This window comes from Pelophylax lessonae, assembly GCF_965119305.1.
Source record: "Pelophylax lessonae genome assembly, chromosome: 5".
NCBI classification, from domain to species: Eukaryota; Metazoa; Chordata; class Amphibia; order Anura; family Ranidae; genus Pelophylax; species Pelophylax lessonae.
Genome location: NC_138772.1, coordinates 315228695 through 315253937, shown reverse-complemented (window position 1 = coordinate 315253937; position 25243 = coordinate 315228695). Strand labels below are relative to the sequence as shown.

The 25243-nt window shown below is 43.2% G+C and overlaps 1 protein-coding gene across 1 annotated transcript in view; it reads left to right on the top strand.

Annotated features, from left to right (window-relative positions):
• BCL2 (BCL2 apoptosis regulator) overlaps positions 1-24988 on the top strand; it is a 276434-nt gene extending 251446 nt beyond the window's left edge. The window contains exon 3 of the mRNA XM_082258295.1: positions 24648-24988. Coding sequence (XP_082114421.1) covers positions 24648-24782 — 135 coding nt within the window. The 3' untranslated portion in view covers positions 24783-24988. The remainder of the gene's footprint in view (positions 1-24647) is intronic.
• Positions 24989-25243: the final 255 nt, after the last annotated feature.

Here is a 25243-nt window from a genome sequence, read left to right as displayed (position 1 = left end):
GCGTCTGATTTACCATGCAGCTGCATGTCCCCATAGACTTCTATGGACTCCTGTGCAGGGCAAAAAACTGACCTGCATGGGGTACCCATGGAAGTGCCCCGTGTGAATGAACCCTAAGAGGGACTTTGTTACTTCTCTTTTTGCAAATGCTAGTCTCTGGACTGTCATGTTTACCTTCTTGCTTCAATACTTTGTGTGCCTTGCCTGAATCAAGCATACAAGTTAGGATGTCTTAGTGTGTACTGACATTGGGAATGGCTGAACTGAACCATGACTGCATTTGATTGTGCTCTTTTCCCTGCTGGTCTGCATTCACACTGTGTTATAAAGGAATCCTTCCCAGGCGCACTTTCTTCCTCACCTCTGTCAACCAGACCACCGTGATCCCTGCTTATCGTGTTCAGTGATCCTTAACCGCTTGTGGACCTCCTTCTGCAAATTTACTGCGGCAGGACAGCAGAGCGGCCTCGCTGAACATGTACATGATTTAGCACTTCCTGGAAGGCCATTCGCTGCAGCACAAGCCAATTAGCAGGTCCTGGCCAATGATTTATGGATGTAACCCATCAATCGGCTGAGCGAATGACAGAAGACAGCCTTGTGCAGGTAAACAACACAGGACTCTCTCCTGTCAGCCGCGATGTGCCTGTTTTTTGCTCCCTGCTAAGCAGGGAGTAGAAACTGGCACATTGCTTAGTAAAACACACACAGTAAACATTGTTAGGCACACATTTAACCCCTTGATCGCCCTAGATGTTAACCCCTTCCTATCCAGTGTCATTAGTACAGTGGCAGTGCATATTATTAGCACTGATCACTGTATTCGTGTCACTGGTAATGTCAGTGGCAGTTAGTTCCCCACCCAGCGTCAGTTAGTGTCAGATTGCCCACCGCACTATCGCAGTCCCATTATAAGTCGCTGATCACCGCCATTAGTGGTATCAAAAAGTAACTAAATAAAAATTCCAATATGTATACCATAGTTTGCAGACGCTATAACTTTCACGAAAACCACTCGAAAAAATACTGTTTTTTTTTTTTTTCAAAATGTATTGCCCTTGCTTTGGCGATCGCATGTGTGGTTGGAACACCATTTTCATTTGCGGGCATGACTTACATTTGCGTTTTCATTTGTGCGCAAGCTCAAGGCGAAAAATCTGATCACTTTTTTGCTATCACAAAGAATGTCAACATCCCATGTGACAGTAATAGGCAGTGACAGGTACTCTTTATGGAGGGATCGGGGGTCTAAAAGACCCCAGACCAATCCACTGCACTTCAAAGTATTCAAAATGCCAAAATCTGCATTTTTGATTACTGTGACCTCTTTAAAATCGGTGCCGTTAGCAGCCGAATAAACCGGAAGGGATGTTGTGACGTAGTTTTCGGGTTACTACATTAGAGACCAGGTCAAAGCCGAATTCAGCTTTGTTCGGGACTCCAACCAGCTGGCCGATGTGCCGTCTGGTTGCTCAGGTCTCCTGGTGGAACAGGAAACCCGGCTAGAGCCGCGGAAGGTGGCAGGAGAAGGGGGACATCCCCTCCCGCTCACTGGGATAACGGCCGAGCGGCTGCTGAGCTGCATTGACTGTTATCTTCTGAAAGCCGACTGCCCGTCGCAGGCATCATCCCGGTACAACCACTTCTGCAAGTTGACGCACAGGTATGTCGATTTGCGGGAAGTGATTAAATAGTGTTAAACCCAAACCAAAATGTAATTTCTCTGTCGCTCATTGACAGACGTAGTCCTCGGTGATTCAACACCCTCGGGTTATGCTGCCCTCTACAGGAGTAGGACTAGACAGGAAAGAAAATGTTCTGGCCACACCCTAGGGGCAGTCCCAGAGGGTATATCCTCTCACTTCCTGCTCTAGCAAATCAGTTTTTTTCTGTCTAGTTAGGAGTAAGGACCTAGATACCTTGCTGGGATCTTCGGTCCTGGCAGGATTTTTTGCTTAGAAAAGATTTTTTAGACAGCTTTTTTTCTCCAGTGTTCCTGTGAGATCTTCAAGCAAGCAAGCTGAACTGGGCGATGGGCTGGATGTTGAGATCCAGTGGTCACCCCAGTTCAGCCTACGAGCGCGTGCAGGCCATAGCTCCGCGCTGGGTCGGCCGCGACATAGTCCCACTGGACGGGGACTGACCCTGCGAGTTAAACGTCTCGCTGAAACGCCAAAGACCATGAGTCACGGCGTCCTCGGTCCTCTCGGTGGAGAGGGGTACTGTCAGGAGTTGGCGCCCGCCTGGTTCCGGTATGGTGAGTAGTATGTTCCCCCTTTTCCCCCTGACGGGTCTTGTGGTGAACGCGGGCCCCTCTCTGTAATGGTAAGGATGGGTTCCCCTCTATCCTATAACATGTCACAGATCCCCCTAATTGAGTGTGATTTTTGTGTACAAGAAGCCAGAAGGCTTGGTTTGGGAGCTGACAATCTAATTGTAAAAATGTGAAAATGATTGTAGTCAGTAGCAGTACTAGAACTTTACTGTGATAGTATAAGGTATCCTACCTGTCAGAAGCCACAGGGCGATATCTATACATGTATACTGCATTCCAGATCATTCCTCCAGCTAAGCAGATGCCTCCCGACGGCCACGGACCGCATACGGCCCGCCAGGGTCCGGTACCGCTGACCACCATGAGGGTGAAGGGTTGTGAGGCCGAGATCCTTCTGCAGACATGCCGCTATTCTGTGCAGGCCGCCGCCATTGTCTGGTAGATCGCACGAGGCCGCCATTTTGGTGTAGCCTCGTGTCTCCAGCATGGGGGCGGCCATCCTTTACCCAGGAAATAGGGCCAAAGACTTCCTGTCTGTAACAGGACAGCACTGAGCAAGCTGATGAAAACTTCTGTGCATCAGGGATGAGCCTTGGGGTCTCTCTCTCTCTCTCTGTGGGGTCCAAAAAGGCAGGTAACACTGAGGGGCGCTGTTGCGACTGGGGGACACAAAAAAAAAAAAAAGTTTTTTACTTTGTCATTTTTTGTCGCTGGCAAGTGTCTTGTATTATCATTGACCCTGCCGCATAGGTATCCCCCACCTGATCCCCTCAAGGTGGCCGCAGGACCCTCCAGTACCCCACTTGTTTTTAATGCATTATCGTCAGTTTTGGAGTCTTTGGTATTTCCGGATGGAGGTGGCCTGTCAGGGACGGGGGTCAAGAAGCGACCCCCGACTACCCCTATTGTTTATCAGATACTTCAGATACGGATTCGGAGCTGGTCAATACAGTTGCAGGTCCCTCCTAGGGGGCTGTTGTCTCAGGTAAGATCTCCTCAGCAGTAAGGAGCACGTTTCTGCCTCCGCCATAGCACAAGAGTGGTGGATGCACTAGTTGTGTCCGTCCCGGAAACCTTTAGTCTTGAGGTTACACCGGCAGAGGTAGCTGAGACTGAGATTCCTTTTTGGTACTTGTTAGCCTACCAAAAGGGCGAAGGATTTTCCTTTACCCAAATGGGGTCGTTTTGAAACGAACCCCTGTTATTTCCAAACGCATGACTAGGTGCTATCCGTTTGAGGAATTCCTCTTTAGAGGATAGACGGTACCACCTGTTGTCTTGCCACAGACTGTTAGGATAAAAGGACCTCGTAACTAACGAGGACCTTCCTTTTCTGCTCATAAAGAGTTGTTCGTTCCGCGAGGGCGGGCGATAAGGCGAAACCCTCCAAAGCCCCTTTAGAGGGGTTTCAAAGGGCGCTGGTCGGCTAAACAAAAAGTCTGGCTCAGCCAAGCCTGAAGAATACAGCCTGATGCGCCCCTACCCATCTCTGGGGTGGGGGGGATGTGTTCACCGGTTTCTGGAGGACACAGGATCAAGTTTCAATCACTTCCACCGGTGCGATTCTTCCCTTCTAACATTGAACGGTTTCAGGGGTTCTATTCGAACCTATTCACAATGCCCAGGAAAGAGGGTAAGGTGCGTCCAAATCTGGACTTGGGAAGAAATAGAGTCCATCCGTACAGTGGTGGCCTCCATGCATCAAGGGGATTTCCTGGCGTCCATAGACATTTAGGAGGCCTATCTTTATATCCCCATCATCGCAGGACATCAGCGTTTTTTTGCTTTCCCAAAGTCATCCCTGGTTCCCACCAGGAGACTGAACTATCTGGGCCTAAGGTTGGATACATCCTGGGCAAGAGAATTTCTCCTTGCGGAGAAACTCCAGAAGGTTCAGTCAACGATTCGGATGTTGCTGTCCGTCAATTGGCTGGGACTGATGGTGGCCTTCTTAGAGGCAGTACCGTATACCCAGTCTCATACCCGAATTCTCCTGAAGGAGATTCTTTTTTAATAGGAATCAGAATTCCGATTCCCTGGACAATCGGATCCAGCTGAGCGAGCGGACCAGGAAGTCTCCGATGCTCAACCAGGGGAAGTCATTTCTTCCGATAGTATCCAGATTACCAATAAGGGTATCGGAACTGAGAGCGATCAGATTTTGTCTGATTTACTGGATCGAGCAGCTCTAGAGCAGCCCGATTCGGATCCAATCGCATATGGCCTCTTCATCCAGAAGTTTTTCACTAGCTGTCCCTTCATTGGGACATCCCGGATGTGGATCTGTTGGCACCTTGGCTCAACAGGAAGGTGCGGAGGTTTGTAGCTCGCACCGCGATCCTCTAGCGGACGCAACAGAAACGCTGATTGCCCCGTGGGGGCAGTATCAGCTACGGCATGCCTTCCATCCTCTCAAGTTGCTGCGGGAACTTCTTCGCAGGATAGAGGTGGAGGGAATTCCAGTTATTCTGGAAATTCCGGACTGACCTCGTCGAGCCTGGTACGCCGACTTGGTGAGGCTAGTCGCGGACGCTCCTTGGAGACTTCCTCTCAGGGGGATTGCTGTCTCAGGGACCGATCTTCCATCTTGCTTTACAGTCGCTGGCTTAATGGCCTGGCCATTGAGACCCAGGTACTGAAGGACAAGGGAGTGTCAGCTTCAGTTATTCCTACCTCCAGTTAAAGCAAGGAAAGCGACTTCCAGCACATGGAAGTCTTATATTGCGTGGTGTGAATATTGGATTTCCCCCACATACCTATTCGGTGACCCGAATTTTGGTCTGTCTGCAACAAGGGGTTGAGCAGAAACTATCCTTGAGCACGATCAAGGGTCAGGTTTTCGGCGTTAGCAATCTTCTTTCAAGAAACCTTTGGCTAATCATTCCTTGGTGGGGAATTTCATCCAGGGGGTGCGACATCTGGCTCCGCCAGTGCGCGCACCCTTACCGATTGGGATCTTAATTTAGTGTGGTCGGTTCTTCAGAAACTTCTCTTTGCAGATATTAGGGAGATTCCCTTGCTTACATTATCCCAGAAGGTGGCCTTCTTGGTGGCCATTACTTCTGTACGCAGGGTGTCAGAACTGGCCGCATTATCCTGTCGTTCCCCAGATCTGGTGGTTCATAGAGATAAGGTGGTTCTTCTTCCGAATCCATCCTTCCTTCCTAATCCATCCTTCCTTCCTAAAGTGGTTTTCGTAAGACGGACTCACTTTTTGTGATCACGGATAGCCCTTGAAGGGGATTGCCTGTGTCTGCCGCGACCATATCTAGATGGATCAGTCAGACGGTGGTACAGGCTTATTCTATTAAGGGTCGGAATCCTCCGTTCCCTGTTAGGGCGCACTTCACTCGAGCGCTCAGTACTTCCTGGGCCTATCGCCATCAGGCGTCAGTGGTCCAGGTATGTAAGGCGGCCACCTGGTCGTCGGTACATACCTTTACAAAATTTTATAAGATTGATGTGATGGCATCGGCGGATGCCTCATTTGGCCGCAAGGTTTTGCAGGCCGCAATTTGAGGAGACCGGTGGTCTACCTCGTGGGTTTTTTTCTGTTGAAAAATTTCTGTTGAGTCTCATCACTGAGGATGAGCATTGTAAACTTCTAGTTGGCACCGGTTGGGCCTTCTAGATTGGATTTGATTTCCATTTTCCCACCCCTCATTTGTGGTACTGCTTTGGGACGTCCCGAGGGTGTTGAATCAATGAGCGACAGAGAAAAACAGATTTTTGTAAAATCTTACCGTAAAATCCTTTTCTCTTAGCTCATTGACAGACGTAGTACCCGCCCCTCTGTCTTTGAGTTGGGTTGGGTTAAATTCTCTAAACACTGCTTTGTGACATAACTGATTTGCTAGAGCAGGAAGTGAGAGGATATACCCTCTGGGACTGCCCCTAGGGTGTGGCCAGAACGTTTTCTTTCCTGTCTAGTCCTACTCCTGTAGAGGGCAGCATAACCCGAGGGTGTTGAATCACCGAGGACTACGTCTGTCAATGAGCTAAGAGAAAAGGATTTTACGGTAAGATTTTACAAAAATCCGTTTATATTGCAGCTTACCAATCATTAGATGTGGTGTCTGCATTAGTTTATTTTTTTAGCCTTTTTTCCCTCTGTTTTCATCTGGTGATCTGGCCAGTAACATACCTCCTGTATTAGAGTGCCATCACTCTGGATGAATGAGAAAAGGGGACACAGCAGCAGTGATAGTCAATGGGGAGGGGAGTGTTAGATATACTTGCAGATTTAAATACACTAACAAACTGAGGCCAAATTCCAACTCACACCTTTAAAGCAGTTACGCAAACCATCTTTTTTTGGGATTAAGGATTTCCATAAATAAAATCTGATCATTGTAAGCACCCCTGTCAGTATTAAATGGTTTGTCTCACCCCTCTAAACTGATACATCTGGAAGAAGGCTTGTCCTTTTGAAAAACAACAGACTAACTGGCAAGATTACTAGATGAAAATAAGGAAAGAAAGCCTAAAAAAGAAAACGAATGAAGCCATCACATCTAAGTATTGGTAAGCTGCAATATAATAAATGTTTGCTTTTTGGTTTAACCACTTGCCGACCAGCCGCCGTATACGGCGGCAGGTCAGCAGGTTCCCGCCAATTGCCACTCGCCAGCGGGGAAGCCGGTCCATGGGGCTGGCAGGCCGCGGTTGCTGCTGGGCACCCGCGATCGCTTCTTGTGAAAACACAGCAGAACGTTGTTCTCTCAGCTATCAACACAGAGCACCTGTGTTCCTCCTATTTAGGAACACAGGTCTCTGTGTTGATTTCACAAGCCCATCCCCCACACAGTTAGAAAACACCCCCTAATCTCACATTTAATCGCCCCTGGGTTAACCCTTTCCCTGCCAGTGTCATTATTACAGGAACAGTGCATATTTTTAGCACTGATTACTGTAGTAATGCCTCTGGTCCCCCCAAAAGTGTAAAAAATGTCAGGTAGGGGTCCGATCTGTCCGCCACAATGTTGTAGTCCTGCTAAAAATCGCAGATCGCCGCCATTACTAGTAAAAAAAAAAAAAATAATAATAAATTACGTAAATCTTTCCCCTAGTTTGTAGATGCGATAACCTTGGCGCAAGCCAATCAAAATACTCTTATTGGGATTTTTTTTACCAAGAATATGTAGCGGAATACATATTGGCCTAAAATGATGAAAAAATTAGATTTTTACATTTTTTTGGGGGAATGTTATACTGTATATCAGAAAGTGAAAAATATATATATTTTTTTTTCAGAATTGTCGCTCTTTTTTTGTTTATAGCGCAAAAAAAAAAAGTGCACAGGTGATCAAATACCACCAAAAGAAAGCTCTATTTGTGGGAAAAAAAGCACATCAATTTTATTTGGGTACAGCGTCGCCCGACCACGCAATTGTCCGTTAAATTAACGCAGTGCCGAATTGCAAAAAATGGCCATTAAGGGGGAAAATCTTCCGGTCCAGAAGTGGTTAAGCAGTTAAAGCAAAACGTTTTTTGTTTTTTTTTTATTTTATTTTTGGGATTAAGGTTTTCCATAAATAAATAAAAGCTGATCATTGTAAGCACCCCTGTCAGTATTAAATGGTTTGTCTCACCCCTCTAAACTGATACATCTGGAAGAAGGCTTGTCCTTTTGAAAAACAACAGACTTAGAGCCAGTTAACACTAATCCGACTTAAAGTCGCCCCGACTTTGGGCGACTTTGAAGCTGCCCGTGCAGCGCGACTTCATCGCGGCTTGCAAACGACTTCTCATAATAGAAGTCAATGCAAGTCACTCCGACTTCGCCAAAAAATAGTGCAGGAACCTTTTTCTAATTCGGAGCGACTTGAGTCGCTCTGATTAGAACGGTTCCATTGCGGAGTAGTGCGAACCGGCTCCTATTGGCCAGATTACAAAAGGAAAATAAGGAAAGAAAGCCTAAAAAAAAAAAAAAAAAAAAAACGAATGAAGCCATCACATCTAAGTATTGGTAAGCTGCGATATAATAAATGTTTAATTTTTGGTTTAATACCGCTTTAGATACATATTTCTGTTAGTATAAGACATTTTTGGATATGATATTATTACAGACATTGTCCATCAGAGAGATTGCTGAGAAATGTATGACTAAATGAGTACATCCCAATGTTTTAGTGAATTGCGGTAGTATCCATTGAGAAGATTGTGTTTTACTACGAGCAGATATACAGATAGGAATTCCCATTCTCTGTGTACAGTCTTTGCATTGCTTCAGTCAGCACATTCCTAACCACAAGGATATCCTGTCCAGCATAGAGGGGGAAGTAATGACACTTCCTATCAGCCAGCTGTTCTACTCAGGTATTGAAAGGAAGTCCTCACTTCCCCATCCCAGCCCTGCCTACCACCCACACACAACTTTCACAAGTACAGGAAGGTACATTTCCCCTTTTTGAAATAATCAATGAAGACCTTCTCTCTGTCTGGCTGTATACAACTAACCCACAGCCTATACCACAATACAGTTCAGAGTTAGGCATTGCAACTATGGGCTGATATGATTTAGAAATTCACATCTCAATATTATTGTAACTATTTATTGTCCTGTCACTTTTGTATTACTGCTCTTTACTTCTGCGTTCCGAAAATATGCTGGATGCACATGCACAGGTAAACGTGAATGCAAAGAAGCATTGGGGTTTGCAAGAGCTCAGCTGCATACACCCGCATACAGCCTTCACTTTTATTGCAGGCTCTAGGTGGCTCGTGTGGCTTCCTGGGCGTGGGAAAGTGCCCGTATATTATGCTGGGCTAATAAAATGCCTGTTAAAGCACCTTTGGCATGAACCCGTAGCACTTGATAACATGCGTGTGCACAAAACGCGCCGGGAGGGGCTTATGTGCTGACGTCACTGTGTCAACGTATTTTGAGCGTTGACCGCCATTGTAGGTCTGTTTGGCTTGTTTTGAAAGTGGACCTTCATTATTTTTTTTCATTATTCCATCTATTAAATCTTCTGCCCTTGCTGTTTTAATTTTGCAATTTTTAACTTGTACAGCCCACTTCCTCATTCTTGTCTGGAAATTAGCCTAGGCTAATGACATCATGCACAGCTCTCTCTCTCAATCTAGTGAGAGTTTGCCAGCAAGGGAGGGGGGGCAATAGAGTGGAGGAGGAATGAGTCATAGGAGAGCCAAGAAGAGCTGGAGGGGGCTGGATGAGGGCGGAGATAACAGGAGACTGCAGAGATCCATGTGTATTCATCCAGAGAGGAGAAATGTGCAGGCAAGCAGTGCTGTGAGTGTGTCTGTCTGTATATATGTGTGTGTGTGTGTCTGTATAAACTGTATGTGTGTGTGTGTGTGTCTATATACGTATGTATGTGTGTGTGTCTGTGTGCCTCTGTGTGTCTGGAATCCAGGAAGTGAACAGACGGCAGCTTCAGCTGCCCTCAGTTGAAATGGCTGCAGCCAGACTTTGTGGAGGAAGATTTCTGTAGCATATTTGGCAAGTACATAATCACAGTATATATAAAATAATATGCAAAGTGGTTGCTCCTCTTTAAGTGCTATATAAGCTTTCTTGGGCTCCTGGTTGGTGAGCTTTTTTGCACTTAGTTTGTTACTTCCTGGAAGAAGGAATCCATGCTGCCAACGTGGTAAACTAAGGGAGACCGACTAAGGCAGCCTTTCTCAACCTTTTCAACACAGAGGAACCCTTGAAACTTTTTTCAGGTCTCGGGGGAACCCCTGCTAAAATGACTATAGTTACACCTCATGATACATTAGTGTGATGGTCAGTGAGATGAACGAGTCTTACACTTGTGGACACTGGGGAGAATGACCTTCTTCCAGATAGCTAAAAAGATTAATGGTGTCAGTGGATACTTATCTGAGAGGCAGAAATTTGCTCATTGCTCAAGGAACCCCCAGCAACCTCTGGAGGAACCCCCTAGGGTTCCACGGAACCCTGGTTGAGAACCACTGGACTAAGGATTATCTATTGCAGGTTTTTTTATGTCTCATTTTTGGTGAGTGCATATTTTGGGTGGAGGTTCACTTGCACAGGAATTCATTATGGGTTTTGGTGATATTCGGTGGATACCCCTTTCTGCTTGATATTTTGATGTAATTGCTGAGCGTATAGTACACCTACAGATTATGTATTGAATGGACTTCTCACACATTATAGACTTTTTTCACCATTAGATATACCTTACTTTACTATTAATTGGACTTTTTACTTGCTTATTGCTTTAGATATACACTTGTTCACCCTTGTTAAGCGCAGCACATTTACTTTTTACATTTGAGTCACAAAGTTTTGTACAGACACCTTGTGTGCCAGCTGCTACTGTATATTGATTGGTGCCCTCACTATAGTTATTTTATATTTGAAGTATGCCATATGTAGGTTAAAACTCTATATAACCATGTTAATTTAAACCAAGCCCATTTTCACTGCGGCGCTTGAAATACACTGCATATATTCCCAATCCCAGGGTGTCCCTCATACTTAAAAATGAATTCCGGGCATGGGCCAGCTTGGACCGATGTAAATCTGTATATAACATACCTGGTCGATGCCCCTGAAAGCTGGAAATTACTGAAGTAGAAGTCGGCACTCTAGTGATCGCCACTTGCTTCCGGGCCCCATGCTGAGCAGAGGAGGTTGGCTGCTCAGAACAGGTGCCATTCAGAGAATGCTTTGCATTTTCTGTCTGAATGCAAAATGTTCTTTGTTTGGACAAGGTGGAGAAGCAGGGTGGTGACCTCTATAGTGATATCCAGCTTTCAGGGGCATCAGACAGCTATGGTATATATTGGTCCAAGCTGTATGAATGTAACCATGTGAAAATATACCATGCCTGCAATTATTCTTTAGGTTACAGTTAGTTGGGAGGTATGTCAATGTCCTTGTAACTTCTTGGCCACTGGACTGTTCTTATACAACCTCTACAAGGTAATAGGCTTTCTCAGCTGTTGTCTGTGAATTACTAAATAATACCTACCAACGTAAAAGAGAGGAGTCCAAATCAGGAGAACAGACAAGGCCGCTCTGTAATAGATACAGTATGTTACATTGTAGTATGGTTACTGGCAGGAGCACCAGGAAAAAATAAAGCCTGAAAAAGGAACTAATGCAGCTAAAGCATCTAAAGACTGATAAGCTGCAATATATAACATTTGTGTTTTTGGATTTTAGATGCGCTTTAATAAATAACTAAATCAATTGTTTTCAATGCAACTAATCACATAGGTACATAGTCTGGTTGAAAAAAGACACGTGCATCCAGTTCAACCAATAGAAGGGGAAAAAAATATATACAATCCTGTCTATACAATCCTTTTACCCACAGTTGATCCAGAGGAAGGCAAAAAAGCATCATCCAATTTGCTCCAGCAGTGAAAAAAATTCCTTCCTGATCTCCCTAGAAGCAGTCAGATGTTCCTTGGATCAACTTTACCCATAAATATTAGTATCCAGTTATATAATGTGTGTCTAAGTAAGAATCCAGGCCTTAAGACCCGGTTCACACTTCTGCGAGTGCCGGGTTCGCATGTAATGTCGGAGCGCACTGCTCCGACATTACATGCGATCAGCTGTGCGGTGCGAGTTTAGCCATACAGTTTGTATGGCTAAATTCGCATCGCACCTGGTGCAAACACGCACAGGAGGCATTTTTGCAGCCGCATCAGGATCGGATCGCACAGCGGTTCACACTTGTGCGATCCCATCCTGTGCGAACTGCACGATCGCACTGCGATATGCGATCAAACTGGGGGTGTCGTTAAGATTACATTGACACCCCCAGCGGATCGCATATGGCAGTGTGAACTGCCGGGGGTGCGTGTGCGATGCGGGAACAGGCTGCGAATTCGCAGCCTTCCCGCATCGCATAAGTGTGAACCGAGAGTAAAGCAGTGGTTCTCAACGTCCTTGAGACCCACTAACAGACCAGATTTTAAGTATTACCTTGGGGAGATGCAGAGTAGAATCCTGCAATCACTGAGCAGCAAATGAGATCACCTGTGATGTAATTTAGTTGTCTTGCAAACCTGGCCTGTTAGTGTGTCCAGAGGACTGGAGTTGAGAACCACTGCCTTAACCACTTAAGCCCCGGAAGATTTGACCCCCTTCCTGACCAGGGCCTATTTTGCGATTCGTCACTGCGTGACTTTAACGGACAATTGCGCGGTCGTGCGACGCTGTACTTAAACGAATTTGACGTCCTTTTTTTCCCACAAACAGAGCTTTCTTTTGGTGGTATTTGATCACCCGTGCGATTTTTTGATCATGCGCTATAAACAAAAAAAGAACCTCAATTTTGCAAAAATAACAATATTTTTCACATTTTTTCATATGAAATTCCCCAAAAAAATGTAAAAATCAAAATTTTTTAACATTTTAGGCCAATTTGTTTTATGCTACATATTGGTATTTTTGGTAAAAAAAAATCGCAAAAAGCGTATTTTGATTGGTCTGCGCAAAAGTTATTGCGTTTAATAACTAAGGGAAAAATTTCTGTCATTTTTGTTGTTTTTTTTTTTTTACGCGTAATGGCGGCGATCTGCGTTTTTTTTTTTTTGCGGGACTGCGACATTGCGGCGGACGGATCGGACCCTTGACTGACATTTTTGACACTTTTGGGGTTACCAGTGACATTACTACAGTAATCAGTGCTATACATATGCACTATTATTGTAAAAATGACACTGGCAGTGAAAGGGTTAACTTTTTTGAGAGGGAGGGGTTAATTGTGTCCCTAGGGGCGTGCTTCTAACTGTGATTGGTTGTGGCTGTGTGTGTAAGAACAGAGATCAACGGTCCTACACAGCAGAACCGTATGATCACTATTCTTACACAGGGGAGAATGACAGGCGGCTTTGTTTACATTAGCCGCCTGCCTTTCTCCCGGTGTAACGGACGATCGCGAGTGCCCAGCGGACATTGGGTCCGCCAGGCACACGCGCGCGGGGGGGGTCCTTGACCGAGCAGGAGCGCGCATCCAGCGGCGCGCGCTCGCTCCCCAGAGCCTCATAGGCTATGCGACGTAGGCCTACGTCGCTTTGCCTGAGAGGGGCTGACCGCCACAGTAAATAGTCGTGCGGTGGTCGGCAAGCGGTTAAAGCAATCTACTGAGCTGGCCAGAACCACCTCTGGAGGGAGTCTATTCTACATTTTCACAACTCTCACTGTGAAGAAACCTTTCTGTATTTGGAGATTAAATTTCTTTTTCTCCAGACGTAAAGGGTGCCCCCTTGTCTCTGTGATGATCTTGAAGTGAATATCTCAACACCAACACCAACTAATGTAAGTACTTGAATTTGACTTGGTATCAGCCTCTTGCAACCCTATATAGTAGCGCTTAGACCCAGAGAGGAAGGGGCAGGATTGAGAGCCAAACAGGTGTGCTGTAGGAAAATGTGCTTGAAAGAAAAGCAAACTAGGAAAAGTGAGCAGAGTGTATAGAGGGATAACCTCATCAGTTCCTGTCTTTTCTTTTAGAGTCGGTTCACACTGAGGCGACACGACTCTGTACTACTTCGGGGGCGACTTGTGCATTACCATGCACCATGACTTTGGAGCGACTTGCAGGGACTTCACATAATGGAAGTCTATGCAAGTCGCTCCAAGGTCGCCCCGAAGTAGTACAGGACCCTTTTTCTAAGTCGGAGCGACTTGTGTCGCTCCTATTAGAACGGGTCCTGTAGCGGTCAATGCGCCGCGAGGGAGCGCGACTTGTCAGGCTGACAAGTCGCCTGACAAGTCGCGCTAGTGTGGACTGGCTCTTACTGTCTAGTCAGCAGGCTGAAGATAGCCAGCACTAAATGGACATAAATACAATTCTGGCTGGTTAAACAGATTCTTTATATGTGGTTCATTTGTGTGTTCTGCTGTTTGTGTTCACCTTTATTGAGCTTTCTGTTAGTTCTGTCAGTACAAATGTTCACTTTGCTTTAACATAGACAGGAAAGGTCATTTTTCTGTGCTATTAGGGAAAGCTATTGATTTGTGAAAGGATTCTGTTACTGATATTATACCTATTGCTTTGTAAAGTCTATGTTTTTAAGTGATTTTTATTTACTAGGTAGAGTAACACATTTTCTATACCCAGTAGAATAGGCGCTGTTTTATTCTCTCACATCATCCTGCGTGGATGTACATACTGTGGTTAGCCTGATGTCTAAGCTGAGGGAAAATCTTTGTGGTAATATGCACTGAAATCCCCTCACATATCGGAGTCAATATACAATGTTTAGTCTGAGGAATGGAAGATAAAGAGCAGTGTGATAAAGTCTTTGTGTAATATGTGTTGTGCTTTTCGGCTAAGACTTTTCTTTCATTTCGATATTCTTTTTTCATTGCACCCTTTCCCTTGTGTTGGTGTGCAGAATTGAATCCATATGCTCAGCTCAGTATAAAGATTAAAACATCTCTAAGCATAAGAGGGATGCAATATATACAACCTATAAAGGCGACGTCTGTTTCTCATAGAATTTCACCAATTTGTGATACTTTCCTGCCATTGACAAGCCTCTCCTGCTCTATTTTCAGCTTACAAACTCAAGACCATTTCCATTTTACAAACCACCTTTTCATGACCTTTCCCTAAAATATATGATGATTCTGCACACATTTAAAGGGAATCTGTACTAAGAGAATATGGATGAGGGTGACCACTTCTGACAATGCTTGTTTCCTGGCCTTAATGGTGACCCAACTTCTTCAGCACACTTTGAGGCACTGCCTTCGAAAAAGTGCACAGATCATGTTTGTCCTGGGCCACTAAATCAGTGATTGTTGAAGTCAGAGATAGCCAGGCAACTCTTTTTTAGAAAAGAATTAACTGTTTTCTGACTAAAGATTAAAAAGGCCTTAGCACAAATATCAACTTGTAAAAAGCTATTTATTTAGGAAAAGCCTTGAATACCACTTTAAAGTTCATCTCCAGCTAGATACTACAAATGCCATAATGCAGTTGTCTGTTAGATAGAAAATATATTAAATGTATCTAGTATACTTAAAGCTGAACTCCGTGTAGGAATGGTTTAACATATTTATATAGATAATAATTATGTTCAACCAATATATTCATGTATTTGAATTTAGTCATCCAGCCACTAATTAATAAACTCTTGAATGCAGGATAACAAAGGTTCATTTTCATTGATATTCGTTTTATAAGACTGGTGGCCTCTGCCCTCTCTTTCCCCAGTCAGTGGTCTTGTAACATCCCCAGTATAGTGCCTTTGTATGCAAGTAACAACACAATTTATATTGTGGGAGGACCTGGGAGTCTAAAGGCTCGTAGGCACTTGACGAAAATATCCTTAGATTTTTCTTTCTCAAGCTCAGCGGTCATAACCGTTTTTAGTTGACAGTGCATAATGTTTACAAAATGTCTCGTCCGATTTTTTTTTTTTTTTGGGAACATTTGTTCCTAGACTTCCGGGTTGTCAGCAACTTCAGATCATGCGTGGTCTTTCATATCCGATTTTTTGCGGACGTACTGCATACACATTAAACAAAAATTGGTCGTATGGGGACAGATGATAAAAATTTTGGTGTTTGTCCCTTCGTTTTTTTTTTTCGTTGAAAATGTCGACATCGGCTGCTGAAAGTTGTTTACACACTAGATGAAAATCATACGATTTTACCTCGGATGGGAATTTTCGGCAGATTTTCTACTAGTTTGCAACCCACTTTAGACTCACTTAACGTCATTTGATGGACAGGCCAGGAGACCCCTGTTCTGTCTTGGCCAGCATTATGACAGACCTGCCTATCTATGATCGGCACAGTAAGGAGCTTTTCATAACTTGCCCTCAATCTCACCCATTGTCTTGTTCATTCACGCTCCTTGCTACTACACTTCAAAAAGCAACATGGGAATTGTTTGTTTTGGCAGATGCACACACTGACAGGAAATAACGTCAGTGCTTCCCCAACTTTATCCCAGTGCCTAGGCATAACTGAATTGATATCACACAGATTATAAAGATAATTTACTTATAAACTATATTAGTTACAGGAAAAAGATATACGTGTTTAACATGTATAGGGACACGAAGTTTCGGTGACAATTTGTAATGAGTTCATCTTGAAATGTAGCTCTTACGCAGGCCATATATGGGTCGAATTCCAAAATAATTTACTTGCAAAAATAGTAACTAATTTTCTTTAGAATTTCGGAAAATTAGTGGGCTGTAACAATGGTCCATTTTTGTGTGGCCATCAAATTTGGGTAATCGGGCATGTTGGAAAAACAAATTAATTTCTAATAAATTATGGCAAAATCCTGCCATAAATATAATTGAGAACGCTCATGAGCTGGGACCTGGAAAAAAAAAAAGAAGATTCCCGGCCACGAAAATAATTTTCTGTAGCAATATGAGGTGAAAATGAAGGCTTGGTTAGTCAAATTACGAAATCAATTGTCCCTATGCAAATATACTCGCCTGCTTCCAAAAATGCAAGGCTGACAGCCAAGACTTAGGAGAAAGAGTAAATAATCTGGAAGATTCTATGGGAGCCTGTATGGATTCCTACAACAATATGGTTGATGTGCACACGTCTCTTTCAGATGACATATCTTGGCTGAAATCAAAAGTGGCAGATCTGAAAGATCGCTCTAGACGCAACTGTCACAAGTTAGCCTATAGTTTTGTCTGTATATTCTTACCTCCTTGCTGCAGTGCTTCTGTCTTGCCCCCCTTACATGTGGTGTTTGGGCTTCTCTGTTGGGCGTCGCCTGCTCCACTGTGGGTTATATCCTGTTCCTGTCAATTACTTCCTGGGTCACCTCCCTGTATGCTTCCCTATATATACACATGCTCAGTGCACTGCTCTTTGCTTGAGCAACATCGCTGTTCTCTGAGCTCCCATGTATCCCTTGGCAATTATATCTGATCTCCTGTGTACCGACCTGGCTTCGTTTCTCCGTCTATGTTCGTCTGCTGCCTGTCCTGACCTCGGCTTGTCTCTTGGATCTCTCTTGGATCTCCTTATAGTTTCCTGTTTACTCTGCACACACCAGCGGTCTCCACATCCTCAGCTGGGCCTACCCGGGCCTACCCGGGGGCCGCGACCTGGTTCCAGTCTGCTGCAAGTCCATCCCCACCATCAGGGGCCCTGGTGAAGAAGCAGGCTGGGGCTTAGACTCCGCGCCCTGGGGAATCCTGAGCTGGGGATCTATAAGGGCTCACTACAACAGACTCGTTGACAGCAACAATTTAAAACTTAGAGGTATTCCTGAGTCGGTAGAACCTTCCAAACTACCTCACTACATACAAGACTTTTTTCAAGAAGTCGCACCGTCACTGACTCCAGAAAACATCACAATTGATTGTATTGACAGAATCCCTAAACCTTCTTTTCTCCCACAAGAAGTACCCAGAGATGTCCTTCTGAAGATGCATTATTTTCAAGCAAAAAAAAAACATCTTGGCAGCGTTTTGTAAAAAAGACCACATTCCTGAAAGAGCCGCGACCATTCAAGTCCTACCAGACTTCTCTGCTTACACCTTGCAAAGGCGCAAACATTTACTTTCCATTACCAAAGCCTTGAGGAACCATGACATAGGGTATCAATGGAAATACCCTGCTACACTTAAAATCACTAAAGACAGTTCAACTACTATCGTCAACACGCTAAACAAAGGGATATGTCTATTAAAAAGCTGGAACATCATCCCAGCAGATCTTCCAAGCGTCCAAGCCCCTCACTCCACACCCAAGCCCCCCAGGGAGAGGAATCGGAGCCTGGACAAGTGCAATTAAAAGAAAAAATGATGGCTGGACTACATTGCCTAAGCTCAATCAATAGCACTTAGGCCAAACACCCCTGCAGAGGTAAAAGTTCTATTTTCTGCTTCCCAACTAGATGTATTCCCCACATACTGCAGTGAAACTGCACCAGTTCTTGTTTTGGAACTTTTTTTACTGTTATATTTTATTTTTTTCTCTTTTCTTTTTCCTTCCTCGCACCCAACTCATTAATACATCGTCTCTGCCGAATTAACGTGGCTAATGTGTCAAGCCACCCTTCTCTAAAGATTCTTCTTAACCTATTCTCCCCCGGGCACTGCGAAATTACAAGTTCCTGCTCCTTTCGAAATGATGTTAGTAAACTGTACCACTCAAAGGCACATTGACTGTTACAGCTCATTGGTTTCTGTTTTTGGTGGCTCACCATATGCAAGAACTAGAAGACCTGTGCTAATTTTAGAAGGGTATCTTGCATCATCATGTGCTGACAGGAGAAGAGAGGTGAACTAATCAGGCTTTTTCTGTTCCTTCACTGTCCAGTGACAGGCTGGGAGTAGGGAGGTGACCTAGCTGTGTCACTTGGTTGCAGTAAAAGCAGGTCACCAGGCTAACTGTGCTTACGATAGGTCCATGTAAATCAACACTTGATGGAAGACCGTTCCCAGATATATGTTTCAACCGTGTTTTTAGCTGTTTACCTGGAGTTGAGCTTTAAAGTAGCTAATTGGAGTCATATAAAGTTCTTGTTTTTTACACAAGTTGCCCTAATTAAGAATTCTATACATTTTGTAAAGTTTTCCTGCAGACATAACATCTAAGATCTTCTGTTACATGGTCATCTCATTATATATAATTTTAAATTTAAACATTAAAAAAATGTTTGATCTATTTACCCCAAGCAATGTACAGAATATTTTTTTTGCCTTATGGTATGGTTGTTAATATTAATAATATAGTTTGTGCTGCTCATTAAGTGCTGGGGATCTGAGGTTAGTATCAGCTATAGAATGATCATAGTTGTATGATTATTTTTCCATACTAGTTTCCAAGTATTCTGCTGTAGGCAAACATAGCTTGCCACATGCTGTGATCTAAGATATTTTAAATACATTCTCTTCAAATTATAGCAAATAACAAGCAAGGACCATATTCAGTGTGTATATATCCTATATACAGTGATGGGCACCAGACTTCTGTAATAACTTGGAAAAAAGGATCACGGAGCGGGGGGAGAGGGCATAGTCCTTCCTGGCCTGAATTTTCTATCTAAGCTGTGCATTTTTATTCACAAAAGCTTCTGCAGGAGGAAGGGCACAAGGTATATAAGAACACATGGTATGTACTACTGTCCTGCACTCAGCACAGACATCTACAAGTCCAAGGAAATGTCATGAAACATTTGGAAAAGGTCTACTAAGCCCAATATGTCCATAGGTCATGGTGTTGTTTTCTGATGGATTTATTTTTTGTTTGTGTTAAAGCGGTATTAAAAATGTAATATCTTGTGGCATACTAATCCTTAAACGTGGTGGCTGTGTTCGTTTTCTTTTTTTTTTTTTTAAGGGCTTTCTACTTTAGTTTCACCTAAGTCAGTAGGATGTGTCCCTTGTGCTGATCCCTGTTCTGGGATCCATGCCCCACCTCTCACTCCACCGCCATAAACTTCTGGTGTGACAGAAGTTAATAGAACTAAGGGGCTGTCACAGGCTCTCATCAAGAGTACCCGACCATGGCCACCTTTTCCACCCAGTTGCTCCATTCATGGAAGCCGTAATACTGCTATGAATAAAACAGGACCTATGAATAGAGGGTAGGCGGATGGATTGACAGCTCTGCCCCCTCCATTTATGAAAAGGATTCATTCATAGAAGCTGTGGTACAGCTTCTGTGAATGGAGGAGTGGACATAGTCAGGTTCTCTTGATGAGAGGCTGTGATTGCCCTTTAGATGTGTTAACCCCTGCTGCAGAGGGAAAGAAGAGGAATAGCTTGCTGTGCGGGCACCCGAGCCGAGTCACACAGCTCCCTGTGTCCATTTAGATAGAGAGCCCTGACCTGACCTGGCCCCACCCTCTCTCTGCCCTGATTGGCTAGCTGACTTTGACAGCAGTGGGAGCCAATGGCAGCATTGCTGTGTCTCAGCCAATCAGGAGGGAGAATCTCGGACAGCTGAGACACTCATGGACATCGCTGGGAAGAGAGGGAGCTCAGGTAAGTATTAGGGGGGCTGCTGCACACAGAAGGCTTTTTATCCTAATGCATAGAATGCATTAAGATAAAAAACCTCCTGGCTTTACAACCCCTTTAACCACTTAAGGACCAGAAGGCTGTACCCCCTTAATGACCAGGCCATTTTTTGCGATATGGCACTGCGTTAATTTAACTGACAATCGCGTGGTCATGCGATGCTGTACCCAAATAAAATGTATGTCCTTTTTTTCCCCACAAATAGAGCTTTTTTTTAGTGGTATTTGATCACCTCTGCAATTTTTATTTTATGCGCTATAAACAAAAAAAGAGTGACCATTCTGAAAAAAATATAAATATTTTTTACTTTCTGCTCTGAAAGATTCCTAATAAAAAAAATGTAAAAAATCTAATTATTTCATCAATTTAGACCAATATGTATTTTGCTACATATTTTTGGTAAAAAAACATCCCAATAAGTGGGACCAGGAGAGCTGACTGGAGGAGTCAAGAGACTGCAAGAATCTGGAAAGCAGTATCATGAGTACAGAAGATCTTGCCTAAGGGTCTGCCCAAAAAGGGGACCGCTCTGGAGTAGTGTAGTCAGTGGACGGGTGTCAGCTGGAGGAAAGGGGGTATTAGGTGAGTGCCCTGAAGAGAAATACAATAAGGAACCTTTACCTTAGATTCATCCAGTGGCAGAATGAAGCAGTTGCATCTTAAGAGCATTAAAGGGCCCCAGGCAATGCAGTGCACTGGGGCCCTGCCTACACAATCACCCATGAGAATAAACATGCAAATTATCGATAAGGCGATATTTATTGGTACAGCAATGCCAGGCTAATGACAGCTTCCAAGTTCGACGGCTGGTTCCGGTGAACACACACAAGGACGGGAATCAGACTCAACTGTCCTGTGTGTGCTTGTTCCCGTCGAGGCGGACAGGCATTCCTGCAGTTGTAGGCTCCCCTTCATGGCCCAAGTAGCCTGACAGCAGTGCAGGGCCATCAGGCGCTTGCCACCTGCTAAGTTTGGCGGCGGGATGTACACGGGAATCGGGACTAAACTAATGCTTGGCTGGGGCTTGTTCGCTGGGCAGGTGGGGCCCCTGGGCAACTGCCCAGCATGCCTATTTCGGTAAGATGGCCCTGGGATGAAGTAGCGACCTTGCCGCATCCTCAAGTTAGAAGTCCTCAGAATTGTGAATAGTTCAAGCATTGGAGTATCCCACTCATCCCTTCTCCCATCCCAACATAAAATAAAAACAACAAAAACATAAACTCCTAGACTGATCATTAACTGAGACAAGACCATAAAGGGCTAAGATCTCTGCTTGCAGTTGCTACGGGTAACCCAGGGGAATCCAAAAGTGTTAAAAACCAGCAGCTCTTAAGGGGGCAGTGCTACATTCATATTGTAAAACATGTTATTTTTCCCCTGCGAGGGTCATGCTAATGTTTTTTTTTATGTTGTAAATTTAATGTTTGTTGGTCGTGTTTTTAAACAAAACAATAAAAAGATTTAAAAAAAAAAAAACATAGAAACTCTGCCAAAATACGTTATAACATTTAAATGTTTGCCTGGTTTCTATTTATTTTAGAGACTCTATTAAGGGGAATTCCCTTACCTTCCTGTCCAGTCTGGTGACCTCACTGGAAGTATGTTGACATTACTACAGTGGGGACGGACAGTAATAAAAACCTTAGCGGTTTTACTCTCTCCCTTGCAAACTTTCTGTACTGTGACCATACAGGCATTGATGAGAAATCTCCCCAAAAAGAACACGTCAATTAAAGCACAAAACTATCCAAAACGTAAGAGGAATTATATCTGGAGTCTCCATTAAAAATGTAATTAAAGTTTAGAAAATAAATTGAATCCAGGGAATGCAAAGGTAAGCAAGTAAGATTGGATGTGGCAGTAACTGGAGTGGTCGTAGTATCTGTAAACAAACTGATTTCATTACAGCAAACCGGTCATTGTCATCTTCCTGGCTTAATGGAAAATGCAGAAAATAGTAAACTTGGCTCTTTCATATTTTCTGTGCCACGCTTTAAATAATTTTAGTAGTATTGGGAAATGTCTAATTATAAAAAGGCGTCCAGATGTGGTTGGAATGATAACCCGGTACAACAGTATCTGGAAATACTGCAGACATGCAATTAATTAGACAGGAAAGAGGAGGCCAATGGTATTGCAAGTTTTCATTTTCATCATAAGCAGCTTTTGGAGCGTTGAGTAAAGCAGTCAGTGTAGTAGATTCTCCTTTGTATAAGTAAGTATCTGTAGCCATGTTAGGGATTTACCTTTTAACTAAAGACAGTTCTTTCACACCCTCTGCTGGCAACTTTGTGATTTTGATTTGCTAAAGCTGGAACGCGATGAAAGGCGCTTAAAATAGGATGGCATTTGTTTTATGCTTTACTGCTGACACCTCATATAAGTAAACGTAATGCAAGAGAACATCTGACCTTTGAATATTATATTCACTTGGTTCAGGCTTATTTTTGATCTTATAAGGCTGACATGAGAAAGTTGTTTGTTGTCATTTTATATGGCGGTCTTTACCATAGTAGCCTGTTCAGCAGAACACCTCTATCAGAAAATGTACACAGTTCTTTGCATAGTAGAAAAAAAAATAGTATATAATTGCAATCTATATAATTTACGCTACATAGCAAATAGATATTGTCCAGTGATTTTTCAGTTAACTTGGTACATGATATTATTTTTATCGGATAACACTTTGTCATAATAACAAAAAATGACAGAAGTACTGTTTCTTGCGACTTATAAGAGATGTTAAAAGGATGACTGTACTTTTAATTAAAATCCTGCCAACCTCCTCCAGGACTCCTAGGCTAATATGCACTTATGCCCAGCTTCTTAAATACCCCGGTGGACTCAATCAGTGCCACGGAGCTAAGTAAGCAAATGGACTAGGGAGGAAAGTGCAGAATGACTTGGGATCTGGAAAAGGAGGGGGGCAAAGGTGGGGGGGGGATTTGTTTTTTAGGAAGTGGTGAGTTGTGCTTTAAAATGAAAATAACCATTATACCCATACCTCCCAACTTTTGAACTTCCGCATGAGGGACCTTGAGGCGAGGGATCACCTGCGTTGCAACTAATGACAGTATTAAAGATTGATGCTCTGCTCATAGGACTCCTCAGAGCAGTGTGTGTGAGAGCACACACTCCACCATTGAGGATACCAACACTGAGTGGAGCCCAGTGCAGGAACTTGTTCCAACACTGGGCTCTGGGACTCCAGTCCAGATCCGCTGGACCTCGGGACTTTCTTGCAATTGTTCGACAGGCCCGCGGAATTCAGGACGGTTGGGAGGTATAATTATACCTGTGGAGACCTATTAAACTCTTGTCTCTTTTTTGTGGTCAGCTCCACCTAGAGTAAACCTCAAAAGCTAGGCACCAGCTGTAAATTTTAAGAAGCATTGTTTACCTGGCTCTTTGGTTTTACTGAACCCTGATATACAGGTGCATCTCAAAAAATTAGAATATCATGCAAAAGGAGCCCCGACCAAGTATTGAGTGCATACTCTACTGTACATGGACATACTTTTCAGTAAGCCAACATTTCTGTATTAAAAATCCTTTTATTTTTTATTCGTCTTATGTAATATTAACATTTTCTGAGATACTGAAATTTGGGTTTTCACTAGCTGTAAGCTATAATCATCAAAATTAAAAGGAAGAAAAGCTTAAAATATATCACTTTGTGTGTAATGAAAACTCATATATAATATATGAGTTTTACTTTTTGAACTGAATTACTGAAATAAATTAGCTTTTTGATGATATTCAATTTTTTTTGTTTAGATGCACCTGTTCATATCATTGTAATGCAGCTCTTTAATTGACTATTGTGCAGTCTGAAGGAGGGTCTAAGGCTGGCAATACATGTTCAATCATCTTGTACAATTTTCTATTAGATTTACCAAAATCCATATAATATGAGTTCAAAACAAAACAACACTTTCAATTGTATCCTATAAGGCAGGCCTTTGTACTACATAGTTGAAGGTAAATTTTAAGAAAATTGTAAAATGCATGAGCAGCCTTAGTCTAAGACCTAGCTGTGGTGTCTGGCAAAGATGCCTGGATCCCAGGACTAGCTAAACTGAACAGAAATTACATATTTTGACTGCTAAAAACTATTCACATATACATATGTGGCTTTTGGACATGTAAAAGTGGTTCTGATTACCTAGAATCCAGCTGGTTGTTACATGAGTTTTAGCTCAAAATAATTTTGATCAATATATATTTATATTACTTTTTTATATGTGATGATACTGCACAGTCAATATGTGTTTAGCTCTGTAGAAATATATAAAAGATACTAAATTGTGCAGATAGATGTGTATTTTTTAAAATTGTATTCACACCTTTTTTGGGGTATATTTAACTTAATTTTTTTGTTTTGCTGTTTTTGCAGGAGGCTTTTGTTGAACTCTATGGCAGCAGTGTCCGGCCACCATTTGATCCTTCATGGCTGTCCATCAAGACCATCCTAAGTATTGCCGTCGTTGGAGCATGCATCACTCTAGGTGCCTATTTGGGACACAAGTGATAATGTGCGCGGCCCTCTAATCTAACGTCACTTATTTAAAGGGACACTTCTACGTGTAAGACTAATGGACCAACTGTCAAATCAGCTATGACTGCCAAAGGGGGATTTGTTTCTTTATTTTAGATGTGTTTTCTTTTTTGTAGTTCTATTTATTAAATTTATTTGCATTTCATGTTAAGCCTCACCATCAGAGTATCATACCTGTTGTGCTATAAAAGTAACTAGTTGCTTGTCACTTTAATTTTTTTTTCGCTACCCATCACCTCCATTACCAGGCGCAGAACGTGTGGTTGCCAGATTTTTTTGGAAAATGCTAATCTGTATCTCTAAATCAAACAAGTTTATTCAGAACATGAAAAGAATACAGACTAAAACTCTTTCCGACTCTTTTGGATATGGCTGGCATGATTTTAAAGAATCATTGCTTTTAAAAACATCAGTGTTTTTTAATGGAAGCCATG